This window comes from Gymnogyps californianus, chromosome 7, assembly GCF_018139145.2.
Source record: "Gymnogyps californianus isolate 813 chromosome 7, ASM1813914v2, whole genome shotgun sequence".
NCBI lineage: Eukaryota > Metazoa > Chordata > Aves > Accipitriformes > Cathartidae > Gymnogyps > Gymnogyps californianus.
The window spans coordinates 14,129,423-14,144,287 of NC_059477.1; the positions used below are offsets into that span (position 1 = coordinate 14,129,423).

A 14,865-nucleotide genomic window follows, 5' to 3' on the forward strand; every position below is an offset into this window, starting at 1 on the left:
AGTTGTACTCAGTGTTGTTGTTTCATGTTTGATCTGGTAATCTGCTGAAGGAAGCAGTCTGACTGCTCACCTCTACCCCCACGCTGCCTCTTTCCCTTCCAAGCATTTGTGCATAAACAATGTTTAACTGCCATTGACCATACTTGGGAAGGAACAGTTGCTGCAGGGAGAAAGGGCCTGCATTAACCAAGAAATAAGTTGTGATCCTGTAGAAGTTGATGTTGACAGTGAGGAAGGACAGAATTTTTAGAAGTTATACAAGAAGCACCAAACTATAGGTGCAGTCTTGTGGCTTAGCTCTAAGGAGGGGACTAGGTCACAATTTCATCTAGACTGTGGGCCAGATGGTGGTAATATTGTCTGTGGTATCAGAAAAATGGGGAATGGTGTATTTCTGCTTAGAAGGCTCAAGAATTCAGGTTTTGTCATATTGAGGTTGACAGCTGGACACCTCTGATGTTGGCCTTCATCGCTGCCCATATTTATTCTCCTTGGCTGTGGTAAATTCTGAAAGAAATTCTTCAGGTTTTGGTTTAAAAGGTGGTAGTGAAGTCAGACAAGCAAATTACGATAACTATTTTCACCCCACTCTGTAACATTTAATTAGGTAATGTATGGATTTCTATAGGTGTGTTTAATTGTCCATGCAATAGAATTAATTTTATGCCTCCTTTAAAAAGAATTCTTTAATTCGCCTCTTTTTACAGGTTGCTGGTCTCATATAGGAGACCCACAAGAGTGTCACTTTGAGGAGTGTATAGTTACAACCACCCCTTCCTTGATTCAGAATGGAACGTATCGCTTCTGCTGCTGTAGTACAGACTTGTGTAATGTCAACTTCACAGAAAATTTTCCACCTCCTGACCCTACTGATACAACACCTTACAGTAAGTCAGATGTTTCCATCTCTGTCATTTCATGGTTTAAATAATTTAGAGAAAGATCCTTCTTTCATGGTACTGTAAAACGCGAAACCTGTGAGCTTTCTATTTACATGCAACAGAAATGGCAAACAGAACAGAGCTTTTCCATATGAAGTTTGTCACATTTATATATTCCACAGTGCTCTGCAAAGAACGAGTTAAATGCTTACAGGAGAATTGTTTGTATAGGCAACTGCTGAATGCAGATTACATTTTCCAAAATGGTCTCTGATCTTGGGTGCTTTGGTATTTGGATGCCCAACTTCAGAAGCCTGTGGGGATATTCAGAAGGATTCAGACTTCTGTTAAAAACAGGCCAGTAAGTTCATTAACATTATGGTACCTTTGAAAAGTCTGGCCTGTCTATTCAGTCATGGTTCACAGATAGCTTTGAGCAGTAGAACCGGTCTTGTATCAGGCTGTTGAGATTCTCTCCAACAGTCTTACAGTGCTTTGAAATCTGACTTCTTTCTTTTGTGTATCTCTGGTAGAGATTAACTTTGGTATAATGTTCAAAGAGTACTAGTTTGAGCAATGTAGTTTTCTTGCAGATCAGATTATCTGTTAAGTTATTTATTATAAAATCAACATAGCATATGGATCCAAATCAAGGGATCAGACCCCTTAACCTCCTATTACAGAAGCAAGGTCATGACTAGCAAACACACTGTTATGCTGTGTTCCAAGAATTAAGAACCTGTAAAGAAGCTGAGTTAGTGGCCTAATCTAAACATTTGGATAGCCTTTTCTAAATAAGAATTGTGAAAGAGAAACTGAATAGAGGCAGGTATTTAAATGGAGGTACAACTGTTTCTATATGTCGAGAGTTCTTTATCAGTGAAAAGCATTTTGTGAAATGAAGATGTCTTTAAATGGGTAGTATTTACAGCTATAGAATGCAAAAAGAATAGTTTGTGTTTAGGAATGATATTATTGAATTAACTTAAACTCTAAGATAGTGAAGATACTGATGATTTCAAAAGTAGCTGTAGGATGAAGTCTTTATAAGCAATTTTGGTCAAAATGAGGGCTTGGCACACTAGGGAAAAAAAAGCAACCTTTTACTGGGAAAGTGTGTACGGTATAATGGGTAAAGAGAGTTGATAAGACATGGTGCCTTTTGGCTGATACTACTATTTGTAGAACCAGTAAACAATTGCTATTTGGAATCAGTGTCTGGGCTCAGCACTGTGCAATGCAGAACAGACTCTACTTGACTTTGGTAACAGTCATCTGCTGGGCTCCCCAAATGTGACCAGAGTTTGTGCTGTGCAGGGGATTTAGACAGGAGGGAAAAAAAGGTGTAAAGATAATTCCTTGTCCCTTTCTGTCTCCCCAAAATAGGAAGACAAGGTTCCTACAAAATGACTTGTGCTTCTCCAAGGGTAGAAATTACAAGCTGAATTAATTCAGTTATTGGGTGGTAAGATCTTCAAATAATTTTGAAGTGGAATTTTTAATACTGAAAGATCTAGCTTGGCTTGCAAAGAGGGGAAGGGGGGGGATTAAATTTGTAACGAAGTCCTTAATTCACCCAGCTGTAATTGAGTGCTGCAGCATACATTTTTACTGACTCAAACTGTTTTGTGTTATTGTGTCACCTTCCATTTTCATAATACGCAAATTTGGCTTTAGGCATAAGCAAAGTAGGTTGCTGCCTAGCACAGTTGTCTGTCTGCTTTGACTAGGTTAAGAGATGGAGATTGGCCCTTCCAGCAGCAAGGATGGCCTCATTTGCCACTCTGGTGTTTTATTTGTAAAGCTCTCCTACTGCTGCATCTGACAGAGATGGGGCTGCTCCTGGCAGTGTAAATCCCATACACCCACAGCACTGTGGAGGCAGAGGATGTTCTAGGAAGCTGGAAGGGTGAAAAAAGAGGGAGGCTGCGGCACACAGACGCCTGCAACATTACTGACCCCCGTTCCAGGCACTGGAGTCTCCACAGTCCCTTTCCCAGCCCTCTCTACTCCTTCTAGAACCCATTTTGGTGCTGTAAGATTTAGTTTTGCCACCTCAACACTGAGGACAGAATTCTTGCTTTGGCAAAGTTCAATTTTTATGGAATTGTTGGGACGCTTTGAATTACCTGCTGGATACCATACTTGGGAACTCTTCCAGCCTTTCTATTAAAGTTGTCAGAATGCTTTAAGGACATTAGTAAGCTTAGCTGCACAGGCTGTGGCAATCTATATTACCATACTTTTTAGATCATTAAATTGAACAGGTCACAGTCATATGGGAAATCTTCTGCAGAAGGTTATTTCAGTATAGCCCGTCAACTGTAAGAGCACTATTTCGTCTATATTTTTGATAAGGCATTAAAAATGTACATTGAATAGTTCTTGAATGACAGAAAGTAAGGTATGTGGCCTCCTAGAACTGTATTTATGATGCTGTAGATTTCAAAGCAGGTGTGACTAGTGTATGGTTAATTATGTGAAGCCTGATGAATTTAGCCAACAGTTAACTAAGTATTTGTAAGTGTTTTTCTGCTGATTTCCAGTAAAATCACCCAGAATAAAAAGTACCTGGAATAACAAGTAGAAATTCAGCTATAGTTTAAAAACTAACAGAACCTGAAAACTCTGCTGATGACCCTAGTCAATTTAAAACTTCATTATTAAGAAAAATTGTAGATGTTCTTTTAAAAATGTTTCTTTGCAGCTATATGAAGAATCTGTGGAAACAGCAGAATACTGTTAGGCTCTTGAGCTAAATCCATCCAGAAGAATAATGGACGAATAAAAAAATTACTTTAGACAATCTTTTGGTTGCAATTTTTTGTAGGACAATTAACACCAATTAATAGTGGTGTATTGAAAGATGTAGCTAGACTATAAATGACTCAAGAAGACTAAAAGTAAGTTAAGATCTTAATACATGTTAGATATTACAAATTATTGTTGTCATAAAATGTAGCAATTCTTCTCTTAAATATTACACTTAGTTTTTATGTTGTTGTCTTAGGATGTCAAACATGTTTATCTCACAACCATATCTGTGTAGAACAGAATACCTTTTTTTTTTTTTTTTTAGTTCATATTTGGTCAGGAGTTCATATTTGGTCAGGGCATAAGTATAAGAAATCCATCCTATCTTGTAACAAAACTTTTATAAAAATGAAAAATAAGACTAAGGACAAACAGGTTCTTGAAGCCTTAAATTTAATCCTTACTGCTTCTTAATGTGCAGCTGGTAATTTAAAACAGTCATACATCTGAGTAGTCATAATAGTCTTCTCTTCTATCTTAAAGATAATGCAGGCGGATTTGAGTAGTTGTTGGTGGCTAGTCCCTCCAGCTAGAATTTTGCAAATGCTGTAGGATGGGGTGTAGTCTAGAGCCCACAGTCTGGAGGTATTAAAAATGCAAAGATTAAGATAGCTGTTTCCTGATGCCAGGAGAAGTAGAGGTTGGAGAATGGTGTTTATTTCAGATATGAAGATTTGCCTGTGGAGTTTGGAGCTACTGAAATTTAGTAGTTCAAAAACAACCTCTCATCCTCAACCTAAGCTTGCACTTTTGGGGAAAAATATACTTTCTTACGCTTTGCTAGATCACTCATGGATAGATTAATTATTCTTCCATCTTCTATTTTCACAAATAATTGACACACAAAAAAAAATCCATCTTAACTTCAGCCAGTATGTGTATATACCCCTTAACCCGACCTAAAAATGGCCAACTATGGCTTTCTGGGTAAATGTTTTGAGGTGCATGTTTACTCTATTGGCTTTGTCAAATATTTATTTTGAGACTTGTTAAATATCTGCCTCTTCTGTCTACAAAATGCTTCCTAAATTCTGAGACTGTTTTGAAGACAAATTCATTAGTTCTACAATCATTCATAAAGGCCATTTAAATAGAATTTAAGTAGCTAAAGAAGTAAATGATCTCTCTCATTGGTCATAGATATATTGCTGTAATAAAACATTCATGTTAAAATAACATCAAGATGAAAGCAACAAAGCCATTTTTAATTATTTTTTTTTCCTCAAGGCCACATTTCTGGCACTGCAAATAAATTAATCTTAGAGCAACTGAGTGTTAAGAATATATTTTTGTATGACAGATGATGTATTTGCATGATATATGGAAAAAATCCCTCGCAGCAACAGTTGAGCATTACTGGTACATATTGTTGAAATGATGTAGGGTTTTCTCCTCATAGCAACAAATGGTGGCTGCAATTTTTAGAGGATTTAGAAACTTATATTAAGAGCACCGAGATTTGGATATAAAGAAACTGCCTCACACAGTGAAGGAAACTGATGTTTCTTTATTCAGAAACACTGATAGACGGGTTTATCTTCCATTGTATCATCCTGGCCTTTCTTTGCCAGCCTTCTTGCTACGTATATAAAATACGTATATAAAATTCTGTCTTTAAGTGCTCACAGAATTCTGTGGAAACTTTGAGGAAAGCTACCATTAAAAAAAAAAGTAATTATTAATGTATGTGGCTAGGTCAGGTTAATTAAAGTAGTAAAAGACAGTTTTCATTTAACTATTGCTTTTGAGAAGTGGCAGTTAGACTCATGTTGCTGTGGACACATGACCCAATCTAACTCCCACTGAAGTTGAATTAGATCGTGTCAGGCTAATTTTGGAAAGTTGTAACCCTGCTCACTTTCAGTTGTTATCTTGAACTGCTTTTTTCCAGAGAGCAACATCCAATATTAATTTATAATTGAAATGCATTTACTTCAGCTGGGTTCTGCTTACAGTACCTGATCAGCTAAGTTTGTAGCCAGTGTTTGAGCTGATCTTTCATTTCTGATCTGCCTAATCTAAGAAAACGCTCTGTAAATAAGCATTTTCCCTTACTTGCACTATATTTTTTTTTTTCCAGGTTATTTGGATGTATAGCAAAGGGGAAATTACAAACCTTTGCAAGGTGGCAGATCTTCTGTCTTGAAAGATGGAGGCGGGACTGATCCACATGAGGGTTAAAACTTGTACCCTTGAAATGACAGGGAGTCAGTCAGGCACATCTTCCCTTCAGTGAAGAGATAAGGCATTATTTGTTGTTAGTGTACCTTCACTATATTATAAGACAGGGGAGGAAATATTAAGACAGTAATTAAGGGCCTTAATATCTCTTTAAAAAAAAAAGTTTAGTTTGAGACATCTAAGTATTTGGTGCAAGAGGATGATACTGTGCCTCCCAGGAAGTTATTTTAGGGCACTGTAGAAAAAGATGATGCTTAACTACTGAAGGAGATACAGATGAATGTGCGTGGAGATTTCTAAATATGTATCTCTGTTACAAGAGATTATACGTAGAGCAGCGAATAGAGGGGAAAAATGAAAAGTGGGTTTTTCTTGGGAATAGTTCTTTAAGATACTGACATAGTGATGAAATGTTTCGGATTTTTGGCCAGCTGTTGACAAACGTGTATTTTCTTGAACCTTCAGTTGCCTTTCTGTCTGAAATTTAACGCATGTTTAAAAGAAATTCTTGTATTATTTATTTTTTGCTGTTTATTTGGTTACAGGAAATGAATTAACTGCAGAGGGAGTTGTGACACAGGGTGCACATTGCTACAAATACTTAGTGATAACATTTTGGAAACGTGTGCTAATTAAGGCTATTTCTTGTGTTGTTGCAACTGAGGGAAAGGTGATAGTATTGTGGATTAATGTAGGGGAGAAAAAGTAGAAGTGAAAGTAGTTATTGTAGGGAGCAAACAAAGTATTAAAGCAGTTAGTATAGAAGGTTATATAGAAATGCAAGTGAAAGCCTTAGTTTCTGTAGAATCAGTGGAAGGTTTTGCATGTCACCCAAGATAACTGGTAATGCTTGTTGGATAACTTCAGTTCAGTGATTCTCATTAGAAATGGATATATCAAAAGCAGAATCTCTTAAAGATTGTTGGTAGCAGCACTTAATGTTTTAACTTCTAAGACATCATAGTCTCCTGAGATTTAACTTGCATCTTTACTGAATTTAAAAGTAAAGCTTTGATGTGCAGTTGGAGCCTGAATATGAAATGTTAGCTGTGAAGGCAAAGCCTACTTAGACAGAAAACTATACATGTAAATTTTTTCTCTTACAGAAATGTTTGATCAGGAAGATGAAATTGGAGTATTTTACTTGCACTGAGATTGAAATGTTTGGGAAATGTTTTAAAATTTCTGTTATGTACCAAACCCACAAAAGACTAAAAACTGTGTTAAATAAAATAAGAACAAACAAGTTTATTTGAAAAAGGAGAAACATTTCAATTATTATTTTTACCAAAAAAACCCCTTGTTTTTTATGAGTATATTCCCTATTGCTTCGTCAAGCTACTGTTTGGAGCGCACTTGATAGGAGAGCTGTACAAGGTAACTGCAGAGCTGTGCCAGCAGGAATTAGTACTGTGTTATGACCTGGAGGTCCGAGAATAAGGACCTTTGCAAAATTCTTTTAAAAATCTGTTGGAATCTTAAAGAAGACCTTTTTTGGATGCAAGGCAGGATTTTATCTTCATCGTGATGTTGCAATAGTGTGCTTGTGAAGTGCTAGAGCTGTAACTGCGCTTTGTTTCAGAGGGCTAAAAATATTTTACTTTAGAGTCCTTAGAGATCTCAAATCTTCAAGTAGATGTGAACATAACTTTTAGCTTATTTGTTTGATGTAATTGTCTGCTCTGCATCTTTGTCATCTTTGAAGTGTCCTGCATATTTCTAGTACTGCATAGCAAATATTTTATTCGAGTTTAAGGTCTAGAATGAAGAAGGGAAACATCCATTTTCTGAAATATAATCAGTGATTTTTGCCACTTTCAATAATCGTGAAAACGTACATTTTAAGCCAACCAGCATCTGTAAATAGGTGATTCGCAGTTCTTCTATCATGTGCAGTTCTTGAGGCACTAATTTGCTTCTCTACTGGAAATTAGTTGCTTATAGTTAGTATGTTCTTTGCACTTCTAAGAGTTTAAAGATCTGCAAATATTGTGGGTAATACAAATATAGTAAATATATTTTTTTCATTTACAGGGAATGCTGAGTATTGTCTGATTTTCATATTCTATAATAAATTCAGTGTCATAATTAGCAGATATCTGTTGTGACAATGCACATTGGGGCTTTATTGCAAATGCTTTATAGACGCAAGGCAAAAGTAGATAAGGCTCATAAGAATGGAACTCTTTCAGAATGCATTAGTGGAAAATTGGACTGTAAATACAAAAGGTAGTAAATAAGGAATTGTTTTGCCTCATCTCAAGGCAAAATGGACAATAGGCAAGGATGCTATACTTCTTATGTCTTTATTCAGATGCTGTAACATGCAATGTAATACACGTATACAATGTATACGGTATCAACATTATTCTAAACAAATCCTACACTGCTATTTAACAACCCAGATAATTTGAGAAATAGGTAGGAGCTCTCTGGAAGGCAGATTGACATATCAGTACGCTTTTTGGGGACATTCTAGATTGACAGGCTTTCTGATGTGGTAGTAGTAATAGGCTTCTGGTAACTAGTAACCAAGAATTTTAAGACTGGGTGCTGTAAATCTTAACACTTCAGAGTGAGTTAAGACTACACCACCATGGAAGCATTTCTCCTTTGAAGACTTGTGAATGTGGTTAGGTAGCTCTCTCAACAAAGTGTACTGACTGAATTAGCCAAGCTACTGTACATTGTAGTCATTACCAAGCAAAATTAAAACAGTTTGTTTTGTGAATGTTCTACCTGTCTATGTCCCTCTGCTTTTTCAAACAACATTTGTTTTCACATCAGCTTTGTTGATATCCCCCTCTCCCTGTCTTGCATGCTGAACCCTTCTTGCAGTGAGCAGGAGGGGCAGAAATGGCTATGTGTAGGCTTCCTTGCTGCTGCAGCTCCTGACAGAGGGCATTAGCTTCAAAATGCTACAGCTGTATCTCCCTGGGCAGACTGGAGTTGCTAGGCTTGCTGAGGACGCTGCTCCTCATAGTCCCTTTCTCCTGCGATGTTACCCTAGTAGTGTTCCTCATATTTGATTTTTAGCATGGCTCTACTCTGGTTTTCTTTAACAATTTAGAAGTGAATAGAGTTAAGATTAAAAGGAACAAGAACCCTGCAAAGTTCAGTTATAAAGCACTGCTAGGTGCTGCCAGCTACTACTAATATAGTTCCACTCCTGCCCCATCACCGGTTTTGTCTGTCCCCAGTACAGTAATGGTGAGAAGGGTCTTTGTCCACAGACTGCTGACATAGTAAGAGGCAGACTTGGGACTGGAACTGTTAAGCACAAAACAGAACATCGCTTACAAATATTGAATCTGTTACTGGCTCTTCAGTACTATGAAGCTCATCTGTGCAGAATAGTGTTTAGATCATGGAAAACCTTTCATGTCTTTTTCTTGCTCCTTAATTAGACATTTTCAATAAGCCTCACTTGTTTCTGTCCTATGTGCTAAGCTTGCTGACAAAAATCTGATCCTATATCATGATTTTGTCCAGTACATTTTACCTCCTTGATTTTGGAACTGATACAATTTAGAAAGAAAGCTTTAGGTTCTTGGCATTTGACATACACTTAGAATAGCCCCCTGTTAGCCCAGCTGCTTTGCAGTCTTACCCGAGTTGCATCCATAGCTCAGCACGATGGAACTCGGCCTCCTCAGAGGAGACTGAAAGTCCAGACAGACGATTAAAAGATGTTGGCTCTTCAGAGTTGGTCATTAATCACTGTTCCTTTTTGCGCCTTTTTCAGTAAAATTTTTTTCTTTATCTGGAAAATATTATGATCCTGAAAATCCAATACATTACCTGACATTGATTTCTGGCTCCTTTCTTTATGATATAGCATACAGTGCATCTTCAGAGAGGACACTATCTGGAGGTAGAACACTAATGATATTTCAATCTGGCACAATCTTAGGAGCTGTAGGTAAATAAAGCGTTTGGTTTTTAACAATGTGATAAGTTGTTTCTAAGAACACTTGAATTACTTTTAGACAAAGCATTTAAAACAGCTGAATTATGTCAGTTAGATGTCAGGCAGCTCCTGCAGAGGCTGGTGCAGAGCAGGCTGTGGGCAGAGATAGCCGCATTCCCCTCAGGCCAGGGAGCGAAAGGTGCGGGGCAGCACCATGCTGGCCTGGCTGCTGGGTCGGGTCTGGCTTGCAGGCGCTGCAGTCAAAGCCTGAACTCAGGACTGTCTGTGCTTATCTTTGTATATATGCACTAAATGATTGTTCTTTATGTGATTTGATTTCTCTTTATTGCTTTCACAACTGTGCTGTTGGAGCGTCTTCTATTGGGGGTATAAAAAAGGTTAGGAACTGTACTTGATATAAGCTATAGTGTGTCTCTTTCCCTCCACCGTATCAGACAAAATCTCTGCGTGTGGATGGATACTGGGGATCAGGGTTTTAGATTTGTTTTCCTTACAAAGAAAGGCTTATGTCCTTTTTATTAATAAAGTGAATGGCAAATTCAGCTAAGTGCCTCAGGTGTTTGAATTGTGAACCTGTGACTAACTCTGTAATTCTGAATGTCAGGTTCCGTAACTGGGCATCTAGCTCCTGACATGTATCATCCTGGCTATAGATGTCTCCATTTTTTCTGAAGAACTGAGCTGTCAAGGCTGTTTTGAAGTCCCAGAGATCTGAGGTGATCTTTTGGCTTTCTGGCTAACAGAAACCATGTGCTTGAAAAAAAAAAAAAAGAGTTCATAGAGCATCCAGGGGAACCAACGCAGACAGGAAAGCATTGCATCAGTGTGCTCCTGGTCATGTTACTCCTGATTATACACCAATTGCAGGTTTTTTCAAAGCTGTCGCTTTCAAGACCAAATAACTCATATTGTTGCTGTCCAGGCAGGAGATGATGACAGTATATTCACTAAAATCTTGATGAAGATTCCCATGAATGTAACTGTACTATTGAAAGGCCTTCAAGCAAACAGAGGTTCAAGTTGATACCAGAAGTCTGTTTACGTTTGGGTTGGTTATATAACCAAAAAAGCTTACTGTTGTTAGTAGGGCAGATTAGGGTGAGGGGAATTCCTGAAAATGTTATAAGGAGACTTATATGAAATATAAAGAGTAGAGTTCCTCAATCCATAAGTATTACTGTGTACCCATACTGTGTCTTTTCATTTTAGCTTGAAGTTTTTGTGGTGTTACTCTTCACAGTCACATTGCAGTTCTGTTCTCTTTCCGTGATAGGTTTGGGAATGTTCTTTCCTTATGTAGTGAAATAGCTGTTGTTGATGTATACCATTAATTATTATTATTTTTGCTGTTTTGTATTTAATAAATAAAATGAACAGTGCTGTGTTGCTATGAACACTAATACCTAAGCATTGGAGTTGGGAGACTGAGTGTTGTGTCTATTTTTATGTGTGACAGAGACTTTGCCTTGTTGCAATTCTCATTAGGACTGAATTTGTGATAGGAAATCTGACTTCTAATACCAGCTGTTAGAAAGCTGCAGAATTTTTTTTTTTTTAGCTTCTATGCTTTCAATATCAGAGTAGATATGGATCTTTCTAAATACTGAACATCATCAGATTTATGTAGACAGTCTATAGATTTCTTTCTCACAAGTCTGTTTTGATTATCAGTGTTTCATTTTGGGATACTAAGATATTTATTCTCTAACACATTTGATAATTTGAAAGAAATTAATATATTCATTAGTCTTAAAATCTAACTTATACGAGTTTTACCTTATTTCAGTTAATTTGTATAGTATACTTCCATACAAAATTGATTCATGGAAGAACATTTGGTATACAGATATGTCTGAAGGGGAGAAGTTAGAAATTCAATCTCTAAGGGCAAGGAAAGAGATTGGAAGAGGGAATTGTGAAGACTTTCTGTTGCCTTAGCTTTTTTTCTTGTGCCTTAGCTTTTTTTCCTTCTTTTAGAATAAAGAGAGAGATGTGACGTTTTCTGAGAGGTCTGAGGAAGGACTTCTTTTTCTAAGATGTCAGTATCAAGTTGCATTGAGACTGAATAGGAGTTTGTGATCCAGTTCTTTTAAATATCTTTGAAGGTTCCAGTCAGGTGGAATTCAGTGTTTCAGGACTACAGTTTTATGCATTTATTTTAAAGTGTGAGCCTACAAAATATTGCATATATGTTTCTTGGCATTAGGCCAATTATTTCCTAAAAGTTTCTGAAGTATCTGTGGATGACATTAGACAGCTTTTGACTTTGGCCTGGATTTTTGCCTTCCTTTAGACTCGTGGCATGAGGCTCATTTAGAAACTGCTTGCAGGCCTGTAAATGTTTTCTTAGACTAGCAAAAAATTCCTTGTTCCAGACATTCATATTGACTTCATAACTATATATACCCTTGAACAAGGGTAGGGTATCCTTGTGTCCTGTATAAAAGCACTTCTCACTTTTGTAACACTTGGACGGGAAATACGAGTGTTGGAGCTGTAGCAGTGAAAGTGATTTTTTTCGTATGCCAAATCAAAATATTTCCATTTCTTTGTGTGATGGTTCAGAGCCCTGTCTGTCAGTCTGTTCACAAACTGGATGCGTGTATCTGAAGGAATACATGGCTGATATGTGCTCTAGACAGCTGGACCATTTATATGGAGCCACTAAGATTATTGTTGCTTGGTCATAGTTCTGTTTCTCCTGTTAAAGCATTAACTCACTCTGAAAGTAGTGATGAGGGATGCAAAAATAGAACTTTAAACCCCAATGAATTAGTACAAATGTTACAAAACACAAGTACATTTTTATATATATGTCCCTTTGACATGGGAGGTTTTACCATTTAAAAAACAAAACAACACACACACACACACACACACACAAAAAAAAACCCCAAAAGAAACAAAACCCAAAACCACCCTCCCAACAAAAAAACCCAGACAAAATAACCCACAAGGGTGGAGAGAATACCCACATTCACACCAACATGAACTCCTGAAAGGCAGACATCTAAACTGCAGCAAATACAAATTGGTTATATTCTAACTGCTGTTCTGTTATCCTCCATTTCTATTCTCTGAGGATGTAATTGCAGTGAGTAAGGCAAAATGGATGATGCCAACTGAGCCACAGTGAATTACGCTTAGCAATGTTCTTCCTTTGAATGCCGGTCCAGACGCTGCTGCTCCGCAATGCTATGGGAAAGCAGAGAAGACTTACTGAAAACTTATTGCGAAATAAAGCACGGAAAACCACCAGAAGTTGGTGGTAGATGAACATACAGAAAATATTTAATCTGGTTTTTGAAAAAGTTTTTTAATGACCCTGAAGAGTAACTCGAGCTTCTCTGCCTTCATCAGCACTGTCAGCAGATCAATTGTGCACTTGTTAGCTGTGCAGATGAAGCTGGGAAGTGTCCGCCACCACACGTAGGTTTGGGTGAGTGGAGCACTGTACCCACCTACGTTAGACACTCCCAGCTGTGGAGCCATTCATAGCATCTTCGGAGTAAACTAAAAATGTGTGTGGGTGAAATAAATATAGACTGTAAACCAAAAGCATTACACATCTCCTGAGCACTGTGCCAGGAGCTCTGGGAGGGATGCTGTCCACAGGCCTTGCAGCTTTTGCAAACAGTGCTTGTACAGGCACACTCGCAATGAGAGAGTGCCGAGGAAGATGTGGGCTAACCCTGCTCAGCTTTGGAGGGTTAAATAGGAGACAACTTCTGTCCAGCACTAAGAGAATAGTTAGTGTGTAATGGCAGTGGGAGAGAGTGCATCAAGGGAAAGGTTTTGAACTAATTTGAGATTTCAACTATATAGCTCAGGTATGCTAACGTTATTTTTCCTGTTTTTATACAGATTGGTTAAATGGGATTTTTTAAAAAAATTATTATTATTTTAATTAAAACAGAAAACATCAAGCTGTACTGTGGGGAGAAGGTTTTCATAGTAGTCTTGGGGTCTTAGATATCTGTTATCTAAGATAACAGAAGAATACAATAATAATTAAATTTTGCTAGTGTGGAAAACTCATAAATTGTGAATCCTTAATTTCACTGAATATTCCAGAATAGACTAAGTGAAATAAGGTACCAAAGATATCAGTCTGAATAGCTTCTCACTACTCTGCTGAACTTGATCCTACACTGAGCTAGTGTGTAGTATTATAATCTATAGTAGACTACACAGAGCAGGCAGTGGAGGTGAGCACAGTCCTGCGTTTAGTAAGAGGCTGGCTGTGTGGTCACCATGTTATGTTTGCTGTGGAACAGAAGTTTCCTATAGTATGGGGGAGTGCAGTGCTAAATATTTAATTGGCTGAGATCATATGTCACCTAAATGTTAATCAAAGATGTTCATTTTATGCCTGTGCACTTACCTGCTAACTTCTGAGCGAGTTGGTAGGTGCGCATAAACAGGTAAATCTGGAGATTTTTCTAGCAGCCTGTATAGGAATTGATCACTTGTAGTCATTTACAGTTTCTGCTTAAGCAGGACCTGACAAATAGCCTAGCACGTTCAGTGCCACAGTAATGCCAGAAGCATGTCATGAATTTCTTCACTGCGTTAATGTATTTGTAATCATTGTAATGGGTTATGTCAGTAGTAGTGTCTTATTCCCAAAAATGCTATTGGCACAATGCTGGCCTGTGTTATGATGGAGCCCTTGAAATGAGATTGGAAGGCAGGCTTTCCATTCATTCTAGATTATTATAAAATGAAATAGTTACAAGGTAGGTGCTGTTAGCTGCAATTTTTTTTTCTTCTGGAGAAGCAAATATGTACTTGCAAATGCCTTTCAAAGTTTGAATATTGGCTTACAGCTGTAATGTAGCTATATTTTAATTGTTTGATAGAAAAATGGTCAAGTACTTGACAACTTCCTACATTATTGCGGTGAACTGGGCTCCTGACAGACCTTTCCTGGATTTGAAATCTTAGAGCAAATGGAAGTTTAGGAAGAAAAATACAAAGTGTATTTTGTAAGCATCGTAGAAATCATAGAACACTTGGATTTCCTTTTTGAAAGGATAGATTGGGAAACAGAACTCT

The 14,865-nt window shown here is 37.5% G+C and overlaps 1 protein-coding gene across 1 annotated transcript in view; it reads left to right on the forward strand.

Moving 5' to 3' along the window:
- BMPR2 (bone morphogenetic protein receptor type 2) overlaps positions 1 to 14,865 on the forward strand; it is a 109,015-nt gene that overhangs the window by 56,610 nt on the left and 37,540 nt on the right. The window contains exon 3 of the mRNA XM_050899570.1: positions 708 to 887. Within this exon, the coding sequence (XP_050755527.1) occupies positions 708 to 887 (180 nt within the window). The remainder of the gene's footprint in view (positions 1 to 707; positions 888 to 14,865) is intronic.